At 38.9% G+C, this 13843-nt stretch overlaps 1 protein-coding gene across 1 annotated transcript; it reads right to left on the reverse strand.

The window, feature by feature from the left end:
- Window positions 1-3515: 3515 nt before the first annotated feature.
- On the reverse strand, window positions 3516-12459 carry TRMT9B (tRNA methyltransferase 9B (putative)). Its single transcript, XM_075709728.1, has 3 exons — window positions 12306-12459; window positions 7430-7603; window positions 3516-4552 (listed from the first exon to the last, which is right to left on the reverse strand). Exons 1-3 carry the CDS (start codon window positions 12457-12459, stop codon window positions 3516-3518), a joined length of 1365 nt encoding a protein of 454 aa, XP_075565843.1.
- Between the last annotated feature and the right edge of the window lie 1384 nt (window positions 12460-13843).

The following is a 13843-nucleotide window of genomic DNA, read 5'->3' on the forward strand; positions in this document are numbered from 1 at the left end:
AAGAGCTAATAAGGTAGCAGCTTTTGTTTAGCCAGTTCAGACTGACAATGATACTAGTAAATTCAATTGTAAAATACAGGCCATGTTTTCTCATGTAATCAAGACCTCTCCATGTGCCACTTAAAGCTAGATGAGCAGCTTAGGAGCAATCCTAGCCCACTGCAGTCAGAAACATGTTTGTTATCAGCATAATTGGGGTGAGAATATTGCCCACTTGTCAGACAAGAAGTATAAGAACACATTTGCCTTTTACCTTATAACAGTCAGATCTCGCAGTCTGGATATTGCTGAGAGTTGTAGCATGCAAGGACAACTGGGTTTTATTCACTTATTCATTCATTTACTATACACTTTTCAATGGTATACACACTTCTCTGAGCACATTAACTATGTCTGTAAGCTATTAAAGACTGGGATCACATGGATTCTTCTGAAAATTACATTTTGCTTAAGATGGGCCTCGTAAAAAGAAAAACCAATCAAGAGATATTCACCATGCTCTGAGTGAGATAATCTGGCTTCTTATGAGATGATAAAGCTGTTCTAGACCTATACAGCTTCCATAAATAGATGGGACACTGCATACAGGAAAGGCTTGCTTTGCAGACCTCACGTTCATGACCCCAGCTGACTGATCCCCAGTCTATAAAAATTATGTTACATGGTGATCATATGTCCTCAGAGGAAAACTGAATATTTGAAAAGAAAGCAGTTTACCAAACCTCCCCTCTCCTTCTCCAAGGAATTTATAACAATACAATCTGAACTTGTATGTAACTCAACTTAATGCCATCAGCTCAAAACACAAGAAAATCCAATATAGAAATAAATAATCATGAAAAGCATCCCCAGTCAAGAATCTCAAATCAAACAATGCATGGAAAGTCTACAAACACAAAAGCTCTTTAAAGTACCTCAGTTCCTTTGAGGTGACAGCTCTTATTCATACAGCTGATAGAGCAGGAAGTTTTCACTGCAGCCTGAAATGCAGATTCAGCCTCTTGCAAGGATAGTAAGTCTCTGTTGTAAAGAGAATGGAAGCCTTGCCTTTCTTAGCTTACCCCAAATTTCATCAGCCTGCTTGACTACACACTGAATACTGCACAGACAGACTGCAGAAGTGCAGATAACAAAATTGTATGTTCCTTCTCCCAGGTAACTAAACCCAGCTGTCAGTTTAGATTCGTAACTTTTTATAAATATTTTTATATATGTTTAATAGAGTTTCTGCATGCTGGAGTTTAAGGATGAACTTTCAAAACTGGATATAGGATGATAATCAACTACCTTCTTCCTAAATATGGCTCAAATTCCAGAGGTGCTGAATATCCACTGGCATATTTTATCTGGAAGCAACCGAGTTTTCTTCTAAAATCCTCAAGCTCCTCTAGAAATTCCCAACAAATGAGGCAGGCCTCCCCGGTCCACCATGAGCACGTTGCAGATGAGGTGTGGAGCTCAGCATGATCCACACTGTCTCTACAATATACCAGCACGGGCATTTTTGCACTGTGCTTCTAAAACTGGGGCTTGAGGATGCAGCAGGAGCAGCCCCTCAGCCACGAGCAGTTGGACCCACTGATGCAGGGAATGTTGCCAGTTTTCTGAAGTGTGGCTCAGACACAGTGTCTGAAAACCGCAGCCGCAGGCTGCATTGGAAGTAATAGTTAGAATGGAATAACATTTCAGAAGTCGCAGATGCATGGTTCTTTGACCACGCTTTTATTTCCAAAAGGCAGTGGGGAGTGCAGGTGGTACAGACCCAGGAAGGATAAAGTACAAGGATCCCAAACTATGAGGAAGACAAAGATGATTGTTCTACAGGCATCGCTCCAGTAAATAAATCTATAACACATTACCATGTGGCAATTACTCCTGGGCAGCTACATCTAAAAATACTCAGCACCTGAAAGCATCAGGGCTTTCTACTGAACAACCCAAAATCCATCTACTTACACAGCATAGACTGGAAAAGTTTGGTATTTCACTCCCATTGCTTTGCATTCAAGCTCACTATTTGCTCAGTAATAGGGCAGACGTTCATTATGTGGGTCTCTAAAACTGCTGTATCAAAAGGGTTCTCTCTGGGGTGAATCTGTGCAGCTCCATTAAAGGTCGTGAAATCACACCAGCTGAGGATGTGCCCTATACTAAAACCACTGACTGTAAATAAAGCCTAAAAATGAAGTAACTTCTTGCTAACAAGGCAATTAGCCCAGTCCAGCCCTGCTTCAGTTGGTAACAATTACAATTTCACTACAGATCCTCAGAAGCCAGGTGGATTTTATCCACAGCACATGTAACTTCACATTGTTAAGTCTCTCACTGAAAGGGGTGAGATTATTTGGGTGTAAAGAAATATATGAGGGCAACTGCTACAAGCTAGTACAACTGGATGATGATGGCGTACCATGTTCAGCAAAATTTATGTCTTACAGGGAATGGGAAAGTTGTTTAAGCAATCTGTTATCATTTAGGTCTCAAAAGATTCATTTGAACTACAGGAGACAGGAATTTGTATTTTGTATACAAACGGGACTTGTATCCTCTTCCTATTGACATTATTTAACACACCATTTAAAATATATTCTCATGTCAGTGAATGAGGAGAGCAAATATGACAGCTGACCAGATATGCACTGGAATTTTATTAATTTTATCTTAGCTTCCCAGGCTTATCAAAAAGATATATATATACCTCAAATATTTGATACTTTGTAACCTTTACATAATACTGATACTCTCATGAATCCCTCTGACTTTTATATACACATAACTAATGAAAAACTACAGCAAAGGAAATTAAGATAAAGTATTTATGAGAGCTAACATATAAAACTTAACCTGCACCTGAGACACAAATTAAATTATTTTTAAAACAAAAGTCAAAAATACTGTCAAAAATTTGTTCTGTCATTTGCTCCCTAATACAAACCTCAAATGACAGAATATGCAGAGCTTGTTTTGTACATAGTTTTTACCCATTAACAACTCTACTCCAAACTAAGTAGCACTGGGACCATGCTTGCTCCCAGTTCTGCAGCATGCACTCTAGCAGTATACCGTTAAGTACATTTTTAAATGTGCCTATGTCTCCATTTATAGGACTTCAAGAACAGGGAGTAATGTGACACATTTTCAGCATTTGAAGAACAAAGCCTAAACTTTCTACTGAGAGGATATTTCTCACAAAAGATACCCTGATCCTTGTCTTATAAAAAGGTTTTATTTTTCAATAGAAAAGTATATTTAAAAACACAATTATTTGCTAAAAGCAATATAAAACTCTCCAGTTTTAACCTCATAAAAGTTTAACAAAACATCAATATTGTTTACCACTTACGTTCCTATATACAGACCTTGTATTAGATAGTTAAATAGAGAGATAATAACTCAGAAATGAATGGCACACAACTACGTGAGATTCAAATTTCATGTCACACTGCACAATCACAGGAACACAAGGAGCAGCTTAAAATCTTCAGTCACTGAATTCTGCTATGTTCTCTTTACAGCTATGTTTCTCTTTTCTCTGCAATAATGCACCAGTTTCCATGGTCATAGCAGGAAGAAAGTATCTGAAGCTCAGACACGTTCTCTTCTACCAGAGAGCACAGTTCCCCTTCCCGAAAAACATGGTAATAACGCATGAAGGCTTTTGTATCCAACGTGGCATCAGTTTGGTCCCCAACAGACACTGCTGAATCCAACGCAGAGTCAGTGGAGTCAGTTGTTGAAGTTCTTTTAAAAAACTTGCTGGCATTAGACTTACCAGCACCATCTTTATCACAACTGCAGCTGTAGTCCCTGTCTTCCAGTGGGCCATTTATAAATGAAGCTTCTTCACTCTTGCTCTGAGCTACACTTTGGTGTCCTCCATTTAAACATAAATCTTTCGGTGCATCTCTGGCTGGTGACCACTCTTTTTTTTTGAGAGGCAGGCTTTCCACAAACACATCATCATCATCTAAACTTTGTTCTTTTAACAGTGCCCCATGGTGACCTAAATCCAAACTGCAGTGTCGCGAATGCTGAATGGGTACAGTACTGTTTGCCCATTCTCCTTCATTCTTCAGAGGCTTCATTTTGTCAGTTTGCTTTCTAAGGGCTGATTCATCGAGGGATCTGGAGAAAAACCATGAGCGGAAAGATCTTCCTAGAGCACTGCAAAATCTGCTTTCTTCTTCAGAAATTTTCACGCAGCAGGCTCTGGATAAGCAATGGTCTGCATTGTGGGAATGTTTTGAATCAGTTTCTGGCTGCAGATCGGTTTGGTAGCTGCAGTCGGAGATGACTAGCTGGGCAGGGTGTATGTCTCGGCTTTTTACAGCATGCACAAACTCACCCTTATCTCCAGATTGATTCGATTCTGAAAAATGCCGTGAGCACAAGGCCTTGTTCCAAGGAACAAATACATCTTGTTTCTCAAAGCGACGATTCTTTTGTTCCATAGCCCAAACATAAATCATCATCTGGCCTCCGGGTATCAATACTCTTGCCATTTCCTTTATTGCTTTGATTCTTCTTTGTTTAGTTGAAAAATGATGGATCACTGCAAAAAAGGAAAGGCATTACATATTGAATATTAGTAAGGACGCAGTATTTTCGTCTTCAACCTATTTGACATGTTTAGTCATTTTAGCTGCCATATCCCAAATACCACTCACTGCAAGTCAGCAACAGTGCTGAATTTAGTGGTACCACAGTGCAAGTTTACCCTGGAATGATCTACTTTACATTTATGTTCAATGGCCAAAAATAGGAAAATCCCAAAGAAGGAAATTCATCTCACCTCAAAATAGGGATTCCAGAAAAGTCAAGCATATAAACTGGAGGTTTCTGTTTCTCTACATAACCCATAAAAGATCATAGAATGACTAGCTTTCAGTTAAGTGCCTGGCCTTTAGGTGAGTTAGGCAATATTAAGTTTGACTTTAGTTTTTTGGGATAGTTTTCAGACTTACCTACTGAAAACAGAAAATCTTTTCACCATGTAACAAATACAGCAAAATGCAGTATCAGTAAAAAGATACTCTGTATTTTTACAGCAGTGCACTTAAAAAACAAAAAAAAGAGCTAGTGAGAAAATTCAGACAGAAATATTTTCTGTTGCTTTAATTTTGTAGAAAGCTATTGCTGTTATAGACTGTTTTGGAGGAAAAGAAATGAGAAGTATCTCAGCCTACATTGCATGTCTGAGAATGATGATTTTTCGTCACATTATGTTACACTGTTAAAAAATAAAAAGTAAAACTCAAAATAAAACTACTGATCACTATATTTGAATTTTCTTTCCAGGATAATTTCCACATTTTCAAATTTCACTGCAATGTGAAATGAAGCTACTTTTCAAGATTTCCACAGTGTTTCTATCTTTCTATTCACCTGAAGAAACCAATTAACAGCCAGAGAATAGCTAAGTCAGCTATTTTCTCTCTAAACTCTCAAAAACATTAACTTGTACTGAGATTGGTCATGTTGTTCTATATATCATCAGTACTAGATGTCATTCAAATCAATGACATGAAGAGGACTGATTCCATAATTTGTTTCCAGTGGACTTGGAGCCAGCCACTTCTACATGCAAAACATTCAATCTACCCACATAAAAACATATAATAATAGTATATGTTCTTAGCTGAAGACATCTCCATACCTTCAGAAAAATTATGTGCTGCTTGACAGTAGGCAATTCTACTTGTAGAAATAGTGTTATTTCAACACTGCAATTATAAAAAGTGAGTCCAACTAGCCCCGTCTTTATTCAAAACAATGATTACATTACCAAGGAGAAAAAAGGTAGCTTTTTTACCACAAGCCAAGAAAAGCTTCTTGGCAGTTGATATTAACTAGGCCCTCATAAGCAGCTGAGAACACAAGATAGCAAACTCTGAGAAGAGTTCCCCAGTCTATATGGTCAGTGTTTACTTCCAGGTACTCCTAACTCTTGCTATTATTTTCTCAAACTTTGCAGAAAAAATACAAAATACTATTTCAATTTCTTTAACAAGATGGGGAGAAAGGAACTGGTATTTTCTCTCATACTGGAGTTAGGTCATATATCACCATAGAACCTCCTGCAAAATAATACCAGAACTGACAGAGACAGCATGAGCATGTCAGCTTAGTTCACCAGAAAGAAGTGCCAATCAACCAACAGAATCTGTGCAAGCTCTATCTAAGCAATTCATTTAATTATGAATTAATTCTTCATGGTTAAAATTACATAGTCACTCTGGTGGTTCTTCAGAAATATAAACCCTATGAACAGGATTGTACTAGCAAAGCCAAGAATATTTGACTATGTACATAAGTACTTGCTATTCTCTGGAATGGGATGAAAACCACTTTATTTAGAATTAGATGGACACAGGCATACCATGTTGCTATTCAAGAGGGATTAAAATCCATTATTGTTAAATATACAGAAATACCACGTGAACTTTTAATCTTGCCAGTCCTATAACTGGTTTAAACATTAGGTAGGTATGCTATCCTTCCAAGTCAGCTGATCTGATAGCACTGAAATTATGCTACGATACCTGAAATGTGGATAGGGCTCACTGGTTAACTGGCCAACATGGAAGCAAAGTAATACAGATACTGCTTGCATATTATTCACCCTTTCTTTTACCCTGCATATGTGAAAAATACATTTTAAAATACATTTCTATCATAGCTCAAGTAGTTTGTTGATTGCTACCAATAATAATTATCATACTTTATATTTTTGCTGATACAGTGAAACAGCCTGAAAGAAGTTCAAGCAAGAGCAGAGCTAAAAATGTAGACTGTAACTGGGTACTCTAACTATTCCTCACCTACCCTTTTCCAGTTTATACTTCTCGAACTATGAGTAATATTTTCAAAAGAGAAGTCAGAGGAGTTAAGATGCTGAGATGCTTCTCTCATTTTAGACCACAGGCACTTGTATGGCTCTAAGTTCTTATTTCATGACTATTCTAAGAGAAATTTGTATTCATAACACATAAAAGTTAACATGATTCAAGTTCTGCTATAGAGAAAGCAAGTTTTCATTTCAATGCATTTACTGGTCAAAACAGATCCTAAGGAGGAACCAAGAGTTTATCTTGACCACCTAATCTGTTTAAACTGCAAGCAGCGATGTTTACATTAGCTTTTACTTGTTTAAAATGCATGCTGGAAGGAAATCTTTTCTCCACAGGGTGAACAAGACCACATATAAACAAACAAATGATCCACATACTTCCCTGGTCAACAGTGCCTCTGTGCAATGGAACTAATTTTTTTTTTTTTTACGTTTACTACATTCATTTCAGTAATATCTGCTGTGATTCTAAGGGAATTTTTTCAAAACAAATTTAACTGAAATGAAGATACATGGAAAGAAAAGGATCAAAAAAAATTTGCATTTGCTGTGGGTTAGAATGCGTGTATGTTGTCTTACCTCCAATGGAAATGACTGCATTGAAGCACTGGTCCCTAAAGGGAAGGTTAAGGTTGTCACATACCAGAACTTCATCATCTTTCTTCCTTGCAATCTCTACCAACGGTCCACAGTAATCACAGCCGAGATTATACACCTGACTGTTGACACTGAGATACTTTCCAGTTCCACAGCCTAATGAAAAGAATACTAGATCAGAAGTTGTATGTTCCAAACACTTGCTATCCTTCCCAAAGCAGTGAAAATAATGGGGAGGCTTTCCTAGTTCTAAGGTTTCCTGGAACACAAAATGAGAGCTCACTCCTACTAGCCTAACTGCTGCAGGGTTCATTTGGACTGTTTGAAATTAGATGTTCACACCGTTAGGATTGTAACAGTACCAACATCACCAACAAAAACACTCATCCCACAGCCCTGTGTAATACAGCAGGTTATCATAGAATCATAGAATCATAGAATCGTTTAGGTTGGAAAAGACCTTTAAGATCATCCAGTCCAACCATTAACCTACACTATCAAGTCCACCTAAACCAATCAAGGGTAGACTAGACTAAACCATATCCCGAAGTGCCACATCTACCCGTTTTTTGAACACTTCCAGGGATGGTGACTCCACCACCTCTCTGGGCAGCCTGTTCCAATGCTTGAACACCCTTTCTGTAAAGAAATTTTTCCTAATTTCCAGCCTAAACCTCCCCTGGTGCAGCTTGAGCCCATTTCCTCTTGTCCTATCGCTAGCTACTTGGGAGAAGAGACCAACACCCACCTCACTACTACCTCCTTTCAGGTAGTTGTAGAGAGTGATAAGGTCTCCCCTCAGCCTCCTCTTCTCCAGGCTAAACAACCCCAGTTCCCTCAGCCGCTCCTCATAAGACTTGTTCTCCAGACCCTTCACCAGCCTTGTTGCCCGTCTCTGAACATGCTCCAGCACCTCAATGTCTGTCTTCTATTGAGGGGCCCAAAACTGGACACAGTATTCCAGGTGCGGCCTCACCAGCGCCGAGTACAGGGGGACAATCACCTCCCTGCTCCTGCTGGCCACACTATTCCTGATACAAGCCAGGATGCTGTTGGCCTTCTTGGCCACCTGGGCACACTGCTGGCTCATGTTCAGCCGGCTATCTACCAACACCCCCAGATCCTTTTCGGCCAGGCAGCTTTCCAGCCACTCCTCCCCAAGCCTGTAGCGTTGCATGGGGTATTGTATTTCTTTGGGGAAGAAGGGTAAGTGCAGGTGGGAGGAGGAAGGAGTGGTCCTCTGCAGCCACTGTTGCATATGTTAGAGCAAAAAAACAACCATGGTGCTTCATATTGAGCCTTTATATAGCCTGGTATCCCGTTTCCAACAATGAGCATAAATGGGTGCCCAGGAAAGACTAAGAACAGGGTATGCATTATGACCCTTGTCCTCAATACCCTCCCAGCTTCCAACCACTTTCTGTTCAGGGGTTTTCCTGAAGCTAGTGTCTTTTGTCTTTTTAGTGACCTGCAATAGATCTCTCTTCCAAGTACTTCCCCAGTCTTTGCTAAACCCCACACAGTACCTCTCCAGTGCATCCCATTTCTCTCCAAGAAGTCCTAAACCACAGCTGTCACTGACACAAGTCAGAGAGGACCATTTTAACTTCAGATACAGACTTGAAAATAACCGTGAATCATAAAAATTCCTGCCATGTTGCAGGCACGTCCTCTTTCTGTCTTTGTGCCAATGCATTATAACACATGTAAACATAATGAACTGTTCCAGAATGTCTTCCACCTGAAAGTATGTCTTCTCAAGGACCATGCTGTACTAAACTGAAGTCTTTCAGGGTCTTCTTCAATACCATATGCATAACTGGCACTTTTTGAAAATTAGATTAGGAAACATTCACTGCAGTTATGGGTCAGCAGTGAAGAATAATTTCTGAAAGTTGACAGCCAAGCAACGGGGTAGCCGCTTGGCAAAGAGAACCATCTCAGTATTGGTAATTCAACTTAAAGGCCTGGAGCTATCTTTAGAAACATCACTGCTTCTTGCAGCGCTGCTGCTCTCGATGATGTTAATGTGCACCATTATCTAGAGAGACAGCACAGGAACTGTTGGAGAACAGCACAACACTTCAGTGGTGAAAAAAGAGCATATTTCTAAAGCAAAAAGCAAGCACTATTCTTTGAAGTAACACTTGAGAGAAATGGAAAAGATTAATGTTTTTAATGTAGTTCAAGGAATATATGCAATAAAACATGAAGCTCTGCATGTTAGTTAGAAAGCCTAAGTTTTGAAATTAGTATAAAGTATTATTGGTTGCTGTGTTTGCAGAAGGAACACATTTAGTCAAATGTACATTAATTTAGAAGATTCAGTTGCTTAATACATGGCTTTTGTTGGAGTGCTTTTTAATCACAGTGAGTTTTTGGAAGTATAGGGTCCTCTCTGGAATGAAGCTAAATAGTGACAACACTCTCAGTACTCTAAAAATCTACATTTGCAGGAGATTCACTTTTAAATGATTCATCAGGAGGTGGATTCCTTCATGAACCTGTTAACAATGTCCATGCTATTGTCATTTATTTTGATGAAAGAACAATAATAAGGCAATTAGACAAAATGATATCTTATTCTTATTACAAGCTGGAGAGGTGGGCCTGTGTGAACCTCATGAGGTTCAACAAGGCCAAGTGCAAGGTCCTGCACCTGGGACGGGGCAACCCCTGGTATCAGTACAGGTTGGGGGATGAAGGGATTGAGAGCAGCCCTGCGGAGAAGGACTTGGGGGTACTGGTGGATGAAAAGCTGGACATGAGCCGGCAATGTGCGCTTGCAGCCCAGAAAGCCAACCGTATCCTGGGCTGCATCAAAAGAAGTGTGGCCAGCAGGTCGAGGGAGGTGATTCTGCCTCTCTACTCTGCTTTGGTGAGACCTCACCTGCAGTACTGCGTCCAGCTCTGGGGCCCTCAGCACAAGAAGGACATGGACCTGTTGGAGCGGGTCCAGAAGAGGGCCACAAAAATGATCCGAGGGCTGGAACACCTCTCCTATGAGGACAGGCTGAGAGAGTTGGGGTTGTTCAGCCTAGAGAAGAGAAGGCTGCGAGGAGACCTTATTGCGACCTTCCAATACTTAAAGGGGGCCTACAGGAAAGATGGGGAGAATCTTTTTAGCAAGGCCTGTTGTGACAGGACAAGGAATAACGGATTTAAACTAAAGAAGAATAGATTTAGAATAGACATAAGAAAGAAATTTTTTACAATGAGGGTGATGAAGCACTGGAACAGGTTACCCAGAGAGGTGGTAGAGGCCCCATCCCTGGCAACATTCAAGGTCAGGTTGGCTGGGGCTCTGAGCAACCTGATCTGGTTAAAGCTGTCCCTGCTCACTGCAGGGGGGTTGGGCTAGATGACCTCTAAAGGTCCCTTCCAACCCAAAGCATTCTATGATTCTATGATTCTATGATTCTGCTACCATTACCATGCTTCATGCAAAGCTAGCAAACAAAAATATTTTAATAAAAGGTGGTATTAAACAGAAAAGGAAATTTTCAATTGAACATCTCATTTTGAAAATTTTGATGCCACTAGGCAACCCTCCTCCCAAAATACATACCAAAAATAAACACAATAGTCAGATTCCTGTAGATCTTATTAAACCTCATAAAAGGAGGTACCTTGTGCACCTTGATGGGAATATTCTTACTGGCAACTGTAAGCATCTACCTCCTCTCCAGATGTATCACATGCATTTAAATTATTTCAGCTGAAACTGCAACAGGGTGATCTTAAGCTTTCAGCAACCTCTGTGATGCCTGCTGATAAAGCCTCAAATAACTTCAGCTAAGCTTCAAATGACTTCTGTCGAGGTGACAAAAAATTTTGGCTGAGAAATATCATGTTAAGCTGGCTGTTGAATGAGTGTATGCCATAGTATATTTCCTGAGATTATTAGTGAAAATAGTGCAGACATATAAAAGAAGATATATATTCAAAATAACAGCAATCAAGTATTTTTGGGGTACTGCTCAACAGCAGCAGGAGGATTATATATTATCTTTTGATTATGGCCTACAACATCTTCAAAGAATGGTTTTCTCTGATAGGATAAGGCAGATGCATAATTTATTGTGTGCATTTATTACACTTTGCTACATAAAAGCATTTTATTAGTCTAAATAGTGAGGAAAATGCAGTGGTGCAAAGGAGCATCTTGTTTGCAATGATGTGCTATATAGCACTGAAGCCATAACACAAACGCAAATCAAACACACCAGGATCTGGAAACCCCTAAAAAGTCTGGAGGTGCAACAGAAAATCAAGGTATAAATTGAAGATGTAGGGAAGACAAGGCCAAGTGGAAAATAAGTTTTTGGTGTCTGTATTAAGGATCATAGGGAGATTCTCAGATCATAACCTTTTTTTTTAACAGTGATCACATCAGATTTCTCTTATGTTAAAGCCTTGATAGGAGGAGTTTTAGAACAAATGAAAAGCATTAAATTGCAGACCAGTGGTACTTAAACCAAGTGATCTAAAGAAACTGAAATATGAAATAATTGAGCCATTAACACCGTTTTTTAAAAAGGGCTCCAGGGGAATGACAGACCACTAAGTCTGTGGGGAAACTGGTAGATTAAGGCTTAGCTCAATCAAATTAAGGCAAAAATCATATTTACTGGTTACCTGATACACTGTCAAGGAAATAAACCAAGTAGTATATGGCATCTAATACGAGTTTAAAAACAATTTCAAAACAATCTCTAAAACAAATTATTTCAAAACAATCTCTAAAACAAATTTAAATGAGTTTTAAAAACAATTGCTCTGAAGGATATGTATGATTAACATATAAATGAATAAAGTCTATAGACAATCTTTCACACCACCCCAAGGAATGGCTTACCTATGTCAGCAACAAGACTGCCAGGCTTTTGCTCCAGCAGAAAGTTTCGAACTCGAGGCCATGCTTTGCTCTGCAGATCATTAAAGTAGGCAGCTGTATTTTCATACACACTATGCACGTGCTGCTTTTCTAGCTGGGTAGCCTCATGTTCCATCCTGAAAACACAATGAAGATTACGTACAACAAAACACAAACTGTTGTAGTGTAGACTTTACATTTTTAAGCATGCATAATTCAGGACCTTGTAAGTTTACATTCATAAAATCATTACCCCCTCAACAGCCATCATATTTACAAAATGGTCTTTACTCAAAGGATCTGATTTTATTTCACAGAAGACAAGAAAAAATTTGAATGTATCATCTTGCCTGAGGAGCACTATATAACTGCATGTGCCTATTAAGTAATATGCACATTCCTAAATAAGTTCACCAATGTAGTAAAAGCTTATCTGGTGCAAAATGGAGCCTGCATTCAGCAGGAGTGCAGAATGATTAAGAACAGGAAGTTAAGAATAGACTTTCCAGTTTTAGCTAAGGTGAGTAGGGAGGCAAACTATTAGTATGTTATTTGAAATACAGCCTGGACCCTGAAATCAAAACCCCTAAATCATGCATAAACTATTTGTGGTTTATCTACCCTCTAGAAGTGATGATGAGTTGGTTGAAATTTTTCAGCAACAAAACCATGATTTCCCCGCTCCCACTCTGCTATCTTCATTTCTTAGCAAAGTATTTGAGTTTAATGGTTCGTTTGAAAACTGGTATCTTCTTAGACTTTTAATATTACTCCCAAGCTCATGTAAAACACCAATTGGATGCAGACACTGAATCCCTTTATACAGAATCTTACATATTCCTTAAAATTTCCCCTCATCCAAGCACAACCAGGTCAGACTTCAATATCTGATGGAGGCTGATGAGGTTACATTTCAAAGTGTCAAGGCATTCTTCAAACTAATTCAAACTGCCTGTTTATTCAGGAAATATTCCTTCCCACTATTAAAACAGAACTTACTTAATTGCCCAAGTACTCAGCAGAGATTAGAGCCTTTTTCCAAACTTCTTCCAAGAAACTAAGCAATATATTACCAAGATGAAATCATAAAAGTGACTCCCTTGGCTGCATTTGAAAATGTCAGAAGCAAAGAATTTAAAACCACAACAAGTTCTTTTGCTTTCCTTGACTTTCAAATGATATACATTTTTGAATCATAATAAAAGATGTTTCTTTCTGTCAATTTTACTGTTGAAATAAGTTATTATGAGAAAAGATTTAAAATAAAATATTGTGTATAATAACAAATAATGTGAGCTCTTCAAAACACCTGTCCTACAAGCACAATCTTTTAAATTTAGAAAATGGGAGTTAATCCCCCCCCCCAAATTAATGTACTTCAAGTTAAGTGTGTGTGAGTACCTACAAGAATAGTATGTACAACATGATCCATTTCACTGGTTTTATGTACTCTGGTATGTAAGAAGTCAGGACAAATTGTCACAATTGTCACAGTCTATTCTGACTGTAGTATCTATGAA

This window comes from Pelecanus crispus, chromosome 4 (assembly GCF_030463565.1).
Source record: "Pelecanus crispus isolate bPelCri1 chromosome 4, bPelCri1.pri, whole genome shotgun sequence".
Lineage (NCBI taxonomy): Eukaryota > Metazoa > Chordata > Aves > Pelecaniformes > Pelecanidae > Pelecanus > Pelecanus crispus.